This window comes from Carcharodon carcharias, chromosome 16, assembly GCF_017639515.1.
Source record: "Carcharodon carcharias isolate sCarCar2 chromosome 16, sCarCar2.pri, whole genome shotgun sequence".
Taxonomy (NCBI): domain Eukaryota; kingdom Metazoa; phylum Chordata; class Chondrichthyes; order Lamniformes; family Lamnidae; genus Carcharodon; species Carcharodon carcharias.
The window spans coordinates 24,127,416-24,141,349 of NC_054482.1; the positions used below are offsets into that span (position 1 = coordinate 24,127,416).

The following is a 13,934-nucleotide window of genomic DNA, read 5'->3' on the forward strand; positions in this document are numbered from 1 at the left end:
TACCATCCATTCTTAATTAGCACATTCGTTTAGATAATATCACCAACTTTAACACCTATGTGTTCTTTTGTTCTGTTGTCTGTGACATCTTTTGATGATCTGCTTCTATCACTGCTTGTTTGTCCCTACAACCACACCACCCCCCTCCACTTCTCTCCCCACACCCAAACACCCTCCCACCCCACCCCTCCACACACACACACACACACCTTAAACCGGCTTATATTTCACCCTTTTCTTGGATTCACTCAGTTCTGTCGAAGGATCATGAGGACTCGAAACGTCAACTCTTTTCTTCTCCGCCGATGCTGCCAGACCTGCTGAGTTTTTCCAGGTGATTCTGTTTCTGTCCTGGGTTTGCACTTGTTGTTCTGATTGCGCGATTTCGAGCTGTCGCTGTTTGACACTCGGGACGTGCCGTAGTTGTCAAGTTGACGTGTTGCTCGCGGACGGAGACGCTCAAAAGCCAAACCCGGTAGAGGGAGAAAAGAGAGTGTGACAGGAACCGGGGATGGACTGACAGAGAATGTGAACGAAACCGGGAGAGAGAGAGAGAGAGAGACCGGGATAGATGGACAGAGAGAGCGCTACGGAGAGAGAGAAACGAGGATAGAGAGAGAGAGAGGGAGAGGGAGAGAGCAGGAAACCGGGAGCCAGTCAGAGTCGGGACAGGGACATGGCCGCCGAGCTGAGCGAGTGGTCGAACCTGGCCGGGAGCGACACGGGCAGCGGGTCCTGGGACCTGGAGCGGGACTGGGGTAAGTCTCGGGGTCCGGCCTGGGGAGGGCGGAGAGGGGTGGGTGGGTGGGTGAGTGATTCGGCATCAGGACAGAGCCTGGAGCTCAGAGCAATGAGATTGGGGTTGGTGTGTTAAGTGACTTGACGTGAGATACAGAAATCAAGGCCGCGTTGCGAGCACGGGGACAGGAGAGTGTTGTGAAGCAGGGATGTCGGGCTGTGTGTGAAGATCATGAACAGGAACTTCGAACACTTCGTTAGTCAGCCCAGGTTATAGTTAGATCTGCTTTTTCATATCTTTGTAATCTTTGGAGTAACCGCAACTCTGGCTGGGAAGTTCTGAGGTGGCTTTTATTTTCAAACCTCAATTTAATGTCTGGTAATGAGTTACAAATTCAGTCAAAACATGTTAAAACTGTGACTCTGTTAACAGTTACAGAGATAAACTGGCATCCTTCACTTGCTGCTAAGGGAAATTTCACATCCTTGGGATAATAATGTTTTGGTTGTTAAATTCATAAATGTGCTTGTCAAGATTTCATCTTTAGTGTTGCTTTCAGAATCAAAAATGTGTTCTTAATGAGTGCCTTTGTCAGTACTTTGTAAGCATTGAACCAGGGATTGTTCTTCACTACTACTCCTTCATGCCCCATACTTATTCACATGGATTTGATCTTGTGCACTTTGTTGATCTTGACTGCACAGGGACCCATACCTAATGTGGGCTTTACATTACTTGCAATTTCTTCCTGTTTCCAAAGCATTGCTGATTTTGGAAATGGTGAAGCAGCCAGAAATCAAGGCCGCAGCCTCCTCCACTTGGGCATGGATGATGCTGACATCATATACTGTGCCCTGGCTACTGCTTCCTAATCAAACCACTTTTTTCAAATAGAATCTGATAATAGTGGTCAATGATAGAAAAAGAGTAGTGAAGAGATTTCATGTTGCACTATTTGAAGAGCAAGGGAGTTCTGGTCAATATTTATCTCTCAACCAACATCACAAAAGCAGGTTATATGGTAATTATTTTGTTTGGGGGAGCTTGCAATGCACAAATTGGCTGTTGAATTTCAACAGCGAAGTGGAGTGTTTTGAGTGGTGCTGCAGAAATGCAAATTTCTTTTGGGCACTTGCTTTGTTGGGGTTAATTAAATAGATGCCTGTCCCAATCATTTTGAATGATCCATGGTTGCTGGAAATGGACTTGTTCCAACTAGTTATTGTGGGCAGTACTGGTCAGAGTGACACTGTGTCTCCCCTGAATGCACATCGATATTAAAAGCCATCTTGTGTTGAACTGGATCCATCTTCTGACTCCTTGGGCTTTTTGCACATCAGACCATAATATTCCCTCTAGCATGCATGAGCAGGACCCAAGTTCGATTTTAGAATCGTAGAATGGCACAGCACAGAAGATAATTTTCCCTCTCATGTTTGTGGTGGCTCTTAATGTTATCCAATTTGTCCCCCTCCCTTGCTCTTTGCTCATAGCCAATGTTCTGCCTTCAAGTAGATCTATAATTCTCTCCCGAAAGTTTCTGTTGAATTTCCTTGCTCTACCTTTTTCATGTAGTGCACTCCAGATCATCATCATGCTGCGAAATTTTCTGTTTCCTCATGTGGTATCAGGTTCTGTTGCTGATTACCTAAAGTTTGTGTTGTTTGGTTACTGCCCCTGCTGCCACGGGAAACAGTTTGTCCTTTGTGTTTCTGAATTTTGTCATCTGCAAACTTAAAATTATAGCTCGTATTCTCAAGTGAAGGTCCTGAACACATATCAAAAAAAGCATTGGTCCCCATCAAGAGTGGACATTTCCCTCTAGTCTGAAAAGCAGTTGTTGACCAGTACTTTGAATTGTTTCCTGTCTTGTATCCATGCTGCCACTGTCCCTTTAATCCCATGGGCTTCAATTTTGCTAACAAGTCACTTCTGTTTATTAACCACCTTTTGAAATTGCAGATGCACATCAATCTCATGCATGTGAGTAAAATTGAGCATTTTAGGCTGTAATTGATTTAAATCTTGTCACTGGTCGCTTATTCTGTGCAGTCTTTATGTATGGGGAGAGTAACTTGACACTGTGGTTTGGGTTAAGGATGTGGGACTTGCATTAACACAAAGCTATCCAGTTTCTTCGATTGGTAATGCATGCTTATGCACTGGGATGCAGGTTAATGGTGCATTTGGGCTTGGTGCTGAGATCCAACCTTATGCAAAGTATTAATGTTATTCTGACAGCTGTGCCTTCAACTCTCTAGGCTTTAAACTGTGAGATTCCTTTTCTTCTTTCTTCTTTACACATACCTCTTTGACGAAGGTTTTAACAACCTGTCCTAATATCCCATTCTATAAGTTTGTGACAATACTTTGTCTTAATGCTCCTGTGAAGTGCCTTGGGAGGTTGTACTGTCTTGAGGCAAATCTTACATAGGATTACATAAGATATATGACACAGAAACTGGCCATTCAGTCCAGCCAGTCCATGCTGGTGTTTCTGTTCCACTTGATCATCCTGCCATCTTTCCTCATCTATATCTATTATCGTAACCATCTATTCCCCCTCATATGCTTGTTCAAGTTAACCATAAATGCATTGATACAATTCGCTTCAACCACTCTTTGTGGTAGTAATTTTCACATTTTCACCACTCTTTGTGGGGGGTAAGGAAATTCCTTCTGAATTCCTTATTGAATTTCTTGGTGTCTATCTTATACTGGCAGCCCTGAATTATGTTCTTCCCTACAAAAGAAACATTCTCTCTGTACCCACTCTATCAAAACCTTTATTCATTTTAAAGACCCTTATTAGGTCACCCCCTCAGTCTTAGTTTTTCAAGAGAGAAGAGATCCAGCCTGTCAATCCTTCACTGATATATATGTCCACACATTTCTGGTATCATCCTTGTCGATCTTCGCACCATCTCCAGAGTCTCTATATCCTTTTTATAATATTGAGACCACACTGCATGCAGTACTCGAATGTAGTTTAACCAAGGTTTAATGCAGTTGAGCACAACTTTCCTACTTACAATTCTATCCCTTGTTATGAAAATATAATAATTTTCATAATATTGTGATTTATTGTAAAGGTAGGTTAATAGTGGGGTTTGGATGAGTTTCTCTGTGTGAGGTTGTGTGTGTGGGGGATTTAATTGAATTGGAGGCAGCTGGTTTGGACCTTTTGTGTTATTAAAAGAGAAGCTAGGTTTGAAATGCTAAATACGTAAACATGGCTGAAGTTTTAGAATTTGCCACGTGAAGAACATTTGCTTTAGATAAACCAGCTGTGAATTTCAGAAATGGTAAGGCATTACACCTAGCCAACAGAGGCTAAGCCAAACAGTGTGTTTATTTTTCCCAAAGATTGCTGATAATATGCGTACTAGGGAAGATTTATATTATGCAAAAAGTAAAATTGCAAAGACATATTGGAACAATGGGATTTACATTGAAAAGGGAGAAACATGTATAAAGGAGATGAGGTTATGTGTAAGCAGAAGGCATTCTAAGATCTAACAAGTGTGAAAATCCTCCAGCTTCTATGCATCAAGCTGCTGTCTATAGGAACCAAAGCTAAGAAAACTTATTGCGAATATCCCTGTCTAGGGTATTGTGTGCTTTGCCTGGGTCTGTTGAAAACTATCTTGTTTTACTGTTGCCTTAATGGAGGTGTAACTGGGAGCTAGATCAATTCGGAGATTTAGGAGATTTATTATAGTAGTAACTTGTCGACCTATGTATGTGCTTAGAATCTTTTATTAATAAATGTTTAGTTTAGTTTTGTAAAAATCCTCTAAGTTTTGGTGTGTTCATTACTACTGAGTTCAAGGTATGTGTCCAGAAATAAAGTACAAATTGCAAACAGTTGTGGCAGCTGTTTCAAGTTTCCCTCTGGGATTTGAGCAGCTCAGCATTTAGCATCCACTGTGCCATAACGCCCTCTAGAAATAAAACCTAGCACTAGGTTTGTATTTTTTATGGCCTTTCTAACCTATGATGCAGCTTTTAGTGATTGATATTTTGGCACTTCGAGGTGCCCTTGTTCCTGTGCCACACCTAGACTTGCACCTTCCAAGTTATAACTTAATTCCCTATTCTTCCTACAAATGTAATTCCTCACATTTCCCTGTTTTAAACTTCATGTACCGATTATTCGTCGAGTCTGCAAGTTTATTCTTGTCCTCCTGTAATTTCTTGCCGTCCTCCCCAGTATTGACTATGCCCCCAATTTGGTGTCATCTGCAAATTTACAAAGTGTATTATTGACTCCGAAGTTCAAATTGTGAATAGCAGTGGTCCCAGTGCTAATCCTTGTGGAACACCAATGTCCCTCATATGCCACTCCAATCATGTTTCCAACCCTGTAACATGACCAAAGTGGCTCTTATCAAAGTTATAACTGACATCTTATGTGATTTGAACAAAGGTAAATTATTCCTGTTCCTCCTCGATGTTTCTGCAGCCTTTGACACGGTTAATCACACCATCCTCCTCGATGCCTCTCCATTGTTGTCCAGCTGGGTGGAATTGCTCTCACCTAGTTGCATTCTTATCTATCCAGTCATAACTAGAGTACCTCTTACAATGGCTTTTCCCCTGTTTTCACATCGTTACTTCTGGTGTCCCCCAGGGATCCATCCTTCACACTCTCCTATTTCTTATTTACTCGCCATCCCTCAGTGACTTAATCCAAAGTAGATGTGTGTCATCAGTGTACCTCACCACCACCCCCTCAACTCCTCCATTGTTGCTAAACTATCAGACTGCTTATCCAACATCCAGTACCTGATGAACAGAAATTTCCTCCAGTTAAATATTGAGAAGACTGATGCCACTATCTTTGGTCCCTGCTTCAAATTTCATTACCTAGCCACTAACTCCATCCCTTTCCCTGAAAATAGCCTGAGACTAAACCAAGCTCGCAACTTTGGTGTCATATTTGATCTCAGTGAGCTTCCGACTTCATTCACGCTGTCACTAAGAATGCCTATTTTCACCTCTAACATCGCCCGATCTCTTCGCTGTCACAGCTCATTCTTTGTTGAAACCCTCATTCATGTCTTTGTTTACCTTGAGACCTGACTATTCCAGCACACTGCTGGCTGGTCTTCCACATGCTATACTCCATAAATTTGAGGTCACCCAAAATTCTGCTGCCTTTGTCCTTACTTGCACAAAGCTCCATTGATTTATCATCCTGTTCTCACTGATTTACATTGGCTGCAGGTCGAGTAGCTCCTAGATTTTAAAATTCTCATCCTTGTTTTCCAATTTTTCCTTGGTTTTAGTCCTCCTTTTCTCTGTAATCTTTTCCAGTCCCCAACCCTCTTGAGATATTTGTGCTCCTCTAATTCTGCCCTCTTGGACATGACCGATTTTTAATTGCTCCATTAGTTGCTATGTTTTTAGCTGCCTATTCCCTAAGCTTTGGAATTCCTTCCCTAAAGCTCTCAACTTCTCGACCTCTATTTTTTCTAGTTGTTTGATAGTACAGAACATGAGTATTGCTGAAAAAAGAGACATTTCGAAGCTTTTCATCTTGCACTCATCAGGACACTTCAAGGAAACCAATACAAGGGTCCAACTTTTCCTCATAAGACAACCCACTCATTCCAGGTATCTATCTAGTAAACCACCTCTGAACCGCTTCCAATAATTTACATCTTTCCTTAAAAAAGGAGACCATAACTGCATTCAGTATTCGAGATGGGGTCTCACCAATGCCCTGTATAACTGAAGCATAACATATTTACCTTTAAGTTCAATTCCTCGTAATAAACAAAAGCATTCTATGAGCCTCCTTGATTACATGTTGTACCTGCATACTAATTTTTTGAGAACACCTAGATCCCCCTGCACCTTGAAATTCTGTAGCTGTCCTCCGATTAAGTAATGCTCTGCTTTTTTATTCTTCCTGCCATAGTGAACAAGTTCACATTTTCACACATTATACTCCAATTGTCAGGTTTTTGCCCGCTCACTCAACTTAGCTATATCCATCTGCAAACTCCTTATGTCTTCTTCACAACATAGTTTCCTCCCTATCTTTGTGTCATCTGCAAATTTAGCTACCATGCCTTCACAGCCCTCATCTAAGTCATGTAAATTGTAAAAAAAAATTGAACCCCAGCACAGACCACTCCCAGTGGGACTCCACTCATCACATCCTACCAATCAGACAAAGAATCATTTATGCATGCTCTCGATTTTCTGCCAGCCAGCAAATCCTCTATCCAGGCTAATATGTTACTCCCTACACCATGACCTTTTATTTTCCGCAATAGCCTTTGATGTTGGACCTTATCAAATGCTTTCTGGAAATCCAAGTAAAGCATGTCTACATGCTCCTCTTTATCCACAGAGTATGTTAGTCCTTCAAAGAACTCCAATAAATTGGTTAAACATGATTTTCCTTTCACAAAACCATGCTGACTCTTCTGATTACCTTGTGTTTTTCTGAGTACCCAGCTCTTACCTCTATAATGATCGATTCTAACACCTTCCTATTGGCAGATGTCAAGCTAACTGACCTATAATTTCGAGTTTTCTGTCAGCCTCCCTTATTGAATACAGGGGTTATATTGGCTACTTTCCAGTCTGATGGAACCTTTCCAGAGTCTAGGGAATTTTGGAAAATTAACACTAACGCATCTGCTACCTCATTAGCCACTGCTTGTAAGATCCTGGGGTGAAGTCCATCTGGACCTGGAGACTTGTCAGCCTGCAACGCCATCAGTTTGCTTAGTACTGCTTTCCTAGTGATTGTAAATTCACCAAATTCCACTCTACCTTTCACCTCCTGATTTACAGCTGTTATTGGAATGTTTTTTGTGTCCTCTTTTGTGAAGACAGAAGCAAAATATTTGTTCATTTCATCTGTCATTTCCTTATTATCTACTATTAACTCCCCATTCTTGCTCTCGAAAGGACCAACACTCATCTTACCTACTCTTTTCCTGTTTAACTACATGTAGAAGCTCTTGCTGTCCATTTTTACATTTCTAGCTAGCTTTCTGTCATACGCTAATTTCTTACTCCTTTTTTAAAAAAAGTTATTCATTTATGGGATGTGGGCTTCGCTGGCTAAGCCAGCGTTTATTGCCCATCCCTAATTGCCCTTGAGAAGGTGGTGGTGAGCTGCCTTCTTGATCCACTGCAGTCCCTGTGGTGTAGGTACACCCACAATACTGTTCAGGAGGGAGTTCCAGGATTTTGACCCAGTGACAGTGCAGGAACCGCGATATATTTCCAAGTCAGGATGGTGATTGGCTTGGAGGGGAACTTAAGGTGGTGGTGTTCCCATGTACCTGCTGCCTGTTCCCATGTATCTGCTGTCCTTGTCCTTCTAGATGATAGTGGTCATGGGTTTGGAAGGTGCTGCCTAAGGAGCCTTGGAAGGTTTCTGCACCTTGTGGATGGTACACACTGCTGCCACTGTTTGTTGGTGGTGGAAGGAGTGAAAGTTTGTGCAAAGGGTGCTAGTCAAGTGGGCTGCTTTGTCCTGGATGGTGGAAGCTCCTTGAGTGTTGTGGGAGCTGCACTCATCCAGGCAAGTGGAGAGCATTCCATCACACTCCTAGCTTGTTCTTTGTAGCTGGTGGACAGGCTTTGGGAAGTTATTTGCTGCAGGATTCCTCACCTCTGACCTGCTTTTGTAGCCAAAGTATTTATATGGCTAGTCCAGTTGAGTTACTGGTCAGTGGTAACCCTGGATGTGAGGGATTCACCAATGATAATTTTCTGAATGTCAAGGGATGAAGGCTAGATTCTCTCTTGTTGGAGATGGTCATTGCTTGGCACTTGTCTGGCGCAAATGTTACTTGCCACTTGTCAGCCCAAGCCTGGATATTGTCCAGGGTCTTGCTGCATTTGAACACGGACTGCTTCATTATCTGAGCAGTCGCGATGCTGCTGAACGTTGTGCACTCATCAGTGAACGTCCCCAGTTCTGACCTTATGATGGGAGAGGGTCATTGATGAAGCAGCTGAAGATGGTTGGGCCTACGACACTACCCTGAGGAACTCCTGCAGTGATGTCCTGCAACTAAAATGATTGGCCTCCAACAATCAGCTCTTCTGTCCATGTTTGAACCAAGGCTGTAATGAGGTCAGAAGCTGAGTGACACTGGTGGAACCCAAATTAAGTGTCAGTGAGCAGCTTGGCAAGTGCTGCTTGATAGCACTGTCGATGACACCTTCCATTACTTTACTGATGATCGAGGGTAGACTGATGGGGTGATAATTGGCCGTGTTGCATTTGCCCTGCTTTTTGTGTACAAGATATACCTGGGCAATTTTCCACATTGCCAGGTAGATGCCAGTGTTGTAGCTGTACTGGAGCACGTCTTCAGTACTATTGCCAGAATATTATCAGGGCCTTTGCAATATCCAGTGCTGCAGCCTTTTCTTGATATCACATGGAGTGAATCGAATTGGTTGAAGTCTGGCATCTGATGCTGGGGACCCTCCGGAGGAGCCCGAGATGGATCATCCACTCGGCACTTCTGGCTGAAAGTTGTTGCAATTGCTTCAGCCTTTTCTTTTGCACACGTGCAGGGCTCCCCCATTATTGAGGATGCAGAAATTCGTGGAGTCTCCTCCTCCAGTGAGTTGCTTAATTGTCCACCGCCATTCATAACCGGATGTGGTGGGACTGCAGAGATAAAATCTGATCAGTTGATCAGCACCACTTGCTTAGCTCTGTCTATAACTTGCTACTTATGCCGTTTGGCACATAAGTCTGTGTTGTAGCTTCACCAGGTTGACACCTCATTTTTACTCCTGGCATGCCCCCCTGCAATCTTCATTGAATGAGGATTGATCCCCTGGCTTGAAGGTAATGGTAGAGTGGGGGATATAAGGTCCATGAGGTTACAGATTGTGGTTGAGTACAATTCTGTTGCTGCTGATAACCCACAGTGCCCCATGGTTTCTTAGTCTTGAGTTGCGAGATCTGTTTGAAATCTATCCCATTTAATACAGTGGTAGTGCTATGCAACACGATGGAAGGTATCCTCAGTATGAAGGCAGGATTTAATTTCCACAAGGACTGTGCGGTGGTCACTCCTACCAGTACTGTCATGGACAGATGCAGCTATGGCAGGCAGGTCGGCGATTAACCTTTTAGTCTTTCTCTGCCATCCTTTATATTTTGACCAGTCATCTGATGTACTGCTCACCTTTGCGCAGTTATATGCTTCTTCCTCGAGCTGTATGCTTTCCCTAACTTGTTTAGTGAACCACGGATTGTGGGTCCTCCTTTTAAGAATTTTTCTTTATGGTAGGAATATACTTATTCACAGTATTCTGAAAAATCGTGTTAAATGTCTGCCACTGTAGGTCTATTGGTCTATCCCCTAGCCTAGAATCCCAGTCAATTACAGCCAGCTCAGCTTTCATGCCCACATAGGTGCTTTTTTTTTAAGTTTAAAATACTAGTCTTAGACCCACTCTTCTCCCTTTTGTACTGGGTGCAAAATTCAATCATAATGTGGTCACTGCTACCGAGCGGTGCCTTTATTCTGAAGTCATTAATTAATCCTGTGATAGACAAAGTATACAAGTCACATTACACAATACCAAATCTAATTTAAGTTGCGCTCAAATTGGTTCCAGAATGTGCTGCTCTAACAACTATCTCGAAAGCATTCTATGAACTCCTCATCCAGGCTACTACTGCCAATCTGATTTTTCCAGTTTATAATAGATTAAAGTCACCCATGATTATTGCCGTTCCTTTATCACAAGCACCCAATATTTCTTCTTGTATACTTTGTCTACATTGTGGTGACTGTTAGGGGGCCTGTAGGCCATTCCCATGAGTGACTTCTTTCCCCTGCTATTCCTTATCTCCATCCAAACTGATTCTTCATCATGATCTCCTGAACCAAGGTCATCTCTAACTATTGTGCAGATGCCATCCTTGATTAACGCTGCTACCTTTCCACCTTTACCTATTCTCTTGAATTTCACATACTCTTCAATATTCAGGACCCAATTCTTGTCATCCTGCAGCCAGGTCTCTGTAATGTCCATTGGGTCATATTTATTTATTTCAATGAGTGCTAACAGTTTTCTTACTTTATGAATGCCACACGCATTCAAATACAGAGCCTTTAGTTTTGTCTTTTTGTTATATTTGTGATACTTAGTCTTGATTCTTGGTGCAATTTTAGGTTTTCTCTCTCTGTCCCTTCCTGTCACTCTCCTGCCCTCATGTCCCATATTACTATACTCCTCTCTGACCTTGTCTGTACTCTTTAATAGGCTACATCTTTCCACATTTGAACCTTTGCCCCCACTATTTAGTTTTAAAACTTTTCACCTTCCCTGGTAATGTGGCTCGCAAGATCACACATTCTAGTGCTGTTCAGGTTAGAGCGTCCCAACGGTACAGCCCCCACTTTGCTCAGTACTAGTGCCAGTGCCCTCCAGGCTGGAACCCACTTCTCCCACACCAGTCTTTGAACCATGTGTTCATCTCTCTAATTTTATGTACCCTGTGCCAATTTGCACGTGGCTCAGGTAATAATCCAGAGATTATAACCTTTGAAGTTCTGCTTTTCAATTTAGTACCTAGCTCCTCATACTCTCTTTGCAGAACCTAGTTCTAGTTTCCTAGTTTTATCTATGTCATTGGTACTCACATGGATTACAACAACTGGATCCTCCCCCTCCCACTGTAAGTTCATCTCCAGCCCTGAGCAGATGCCCCGAATCTTGGCGCTGGGCAGGCAACACAGCCGTCTGGACTCTCGATCTTTGCTGCAGAGAACATTGTCAATCCCCCTCACTATACTGTCCTGTACTGCCACTATGTTCCTTTTTGTTCCCCCCACTTGAATGGCTTCCTGTAACTTGGTGCCATGGTCAGTTTGCTCAACCATGCTGCAGCTCCCGTTCCCATCCAAACAGAGCTGAGAGAACCTCAAACCTATTGGACAATTGCAACGGCTCACACTCCTGCACTGCTGCCCTCTGCATTTCTATCACCTGCCTCACTCACAGTCGCACCTTCCTATCCCTGACCACTGACCAAATCAGAAGACCCTATTCTAAGTGGTGTGAGTGCCTCCTGGTACAAAGCACCCAGTTATCTTTCCCCTCCATGATGCGTCACAGAGACAGCAGCTCATCCTCCAGCTCAGTGACTGAGCCGAACTTCGTTGAGCCACTAACTCTTAACGGAGACGTGTTTGCCCTGGATTATTCCGGAGCTCCCACATGCTGCAGCCTTGACACATCACCTGTCCTGCCATCCTTAATGTGTTTTAAATAATTACTTATTTATATCATTCACTTATTTATGTTGCTTTTTTATATATTTTATTAACTTTACCATCAATCTGTATACTATTTTAAACCTTAGGAATAGAATAGACTTTAACCATTCACCAAACAGTTAGCTTCTTTCCCTGTATAGAGCAAGAACCAATTCCTACAGGATGAGAAAAATAGAAAATGAACACTTTCCAAACCCACGACCACTACCATCTAGAAGGACAAGGGCAGCAGATAGATGGGAACACCACCACCTGGAAGTTCCCGTCCAAGTCACTCACCATCCTGACGTGGAAATATATCGCCGTTCCATCACTGTCACTGGGTCAAAATCCTTGAACTCCCTAACAGCAGTGTGAGTGTACCTACATCACGTGGACAGCAGCGGTTCAAGAAGACAGCTCACCACCACCTTCTCAAGGGCAACTCGGGAAGGCCAATAAATGCTGGCCCAGCCAGTGAAACCCACATCCTGTGAATGAATAAAGAACTTCCTTACCCCCCCTCTTCACTGAACTCCTGTACTCAGCAAACTTCTAATTCTGCACCCAGTCTCCTCAGCTGCATTAAAGAGACCTGTATTTATAGCCAACTGAAATGCAGCTGGTGTAACCAGATTCAGCCAGTTAGCTAATTGTGTACTCGGCTCTCATGGCAAGAAAAAAGAACTTAGCTTGCTTCGATAGTTGCTGCTCATTATTACAGCTGAATTACAGATTAGACTAGATTTTAAGAGCAAAATTTAAGAACAAAATTAACACTTGAAACTCCCCCGCTCACCAAATTGCAGGTCTGCACTCAGTTTTGTCAGTTGCATTCTGATTTTTTTTTCAAATGGGCTGTTATCCAAATTAAGGCTTAATATTGTCCCAAACTGAAGCAGTAAATAATCTCCACTATGATTCCCTAAATTAAATAATTGACAGTTTGGAGCTATAAATATGATACAGCTGGTCTTGTGTGGAAATTGGAAAAGTGCACGTTATAGGAAGGGTTTTGGATAATGTAGGGTTAATCCTCTTTATCCATTCCTGAAATGCTAGCTGTAATGAAGCTGTCAGATTTGAGGGAAGGAGGCCCATGAGAAAAACAGGTCTCTGTTGCAATGGTTGCCTTTTATTTCGAGCTGGTGAGTGAACTGTGGGTTTGCCATTGCTTGCAGTTTTACCATAAAAGTGCTTTTTGGAAATGTAGCAAGAGGTCTGTGTGCTACAACATATTTCACCCATCTGGCAGGTAAAAATGTCAGCTTGTTCTGGAAGGCAAAGATTTGGATCACTGAATTGTAGCCCTACTACTGTAGCTGTTTAGTTTTCAGCAATAGAATGCTCCAATTCTCCATAGCTGTGATCTGCATATGGAGTTCGAATCTGTCAGAAACTCAGCAGGATTGGGGTTTGGTTAATATTTTAATAATAGAACATTGGAAAATTTAAAAATGGGGAACATAAAAACAGTTGTCTTTGGGCCCTGCCACAAACTCAGTACGTTTGTCATCAGCTATTCCAATGCACTCTCTTGGCTGGTTTCCCATCTTCCACACTCCATAAGTTTCAGTTCCTGTTGGCCCATCAACACAGTGCTTGCTCACCTACATTAATTTCTTGTCGCTCGCAGCTTCACATTGAAAATTCTCATCCTTGTGTTAAAAATGACTTCATGACCTTGCCCCTTCTTATCACTGGAAATCACTTAGAATCTTTCAAGAACTCTGCGTTCTTCCAACCCTGGCCTTTGTGCAACCTCCACTTGCTTCACCTCAGTTTTGGCCTTGGGTCATCCAGGACTGACATTCTGAAATTCTCTGGCCAAGCCTCTGCACCTCTGTTGCTCCTTAAGACCATCTTTAAAATTTACCTCTGAATAAGCTTTTGGTCACCTCACCAAATATTTTACTTTTTTGTTTGGTGTC

The 13,934-nt window shown here is 42.7% G+C and overlaps 1 protein-coding gene across 2 annotated transcripts in view; it reads left to right on the plus strand.

The window, feature by feature from the left end:
- The first annotated feature begins 441 nt into the window (after positions 1-441).
- atf6 (activating transcription factor 6) overlaps positions 442-13,934 on the plus strand; it is a 368,108-nt gene continuing 354,615 nt past the window's right edge. For both annotated transcript variants that reach the window (XM_041207876.1, XM_041207877.1), the window contains exon 1: positions 442-758. In XM_041207876.1, the coding sequence (XP_041063810.1) occupies positions 677-758 (82 nt within the window). In that variant the 5' untranslated portion in view covers positions 442-676. The remainder of the gene's footprint in view (positions 759-13,934) is intronic.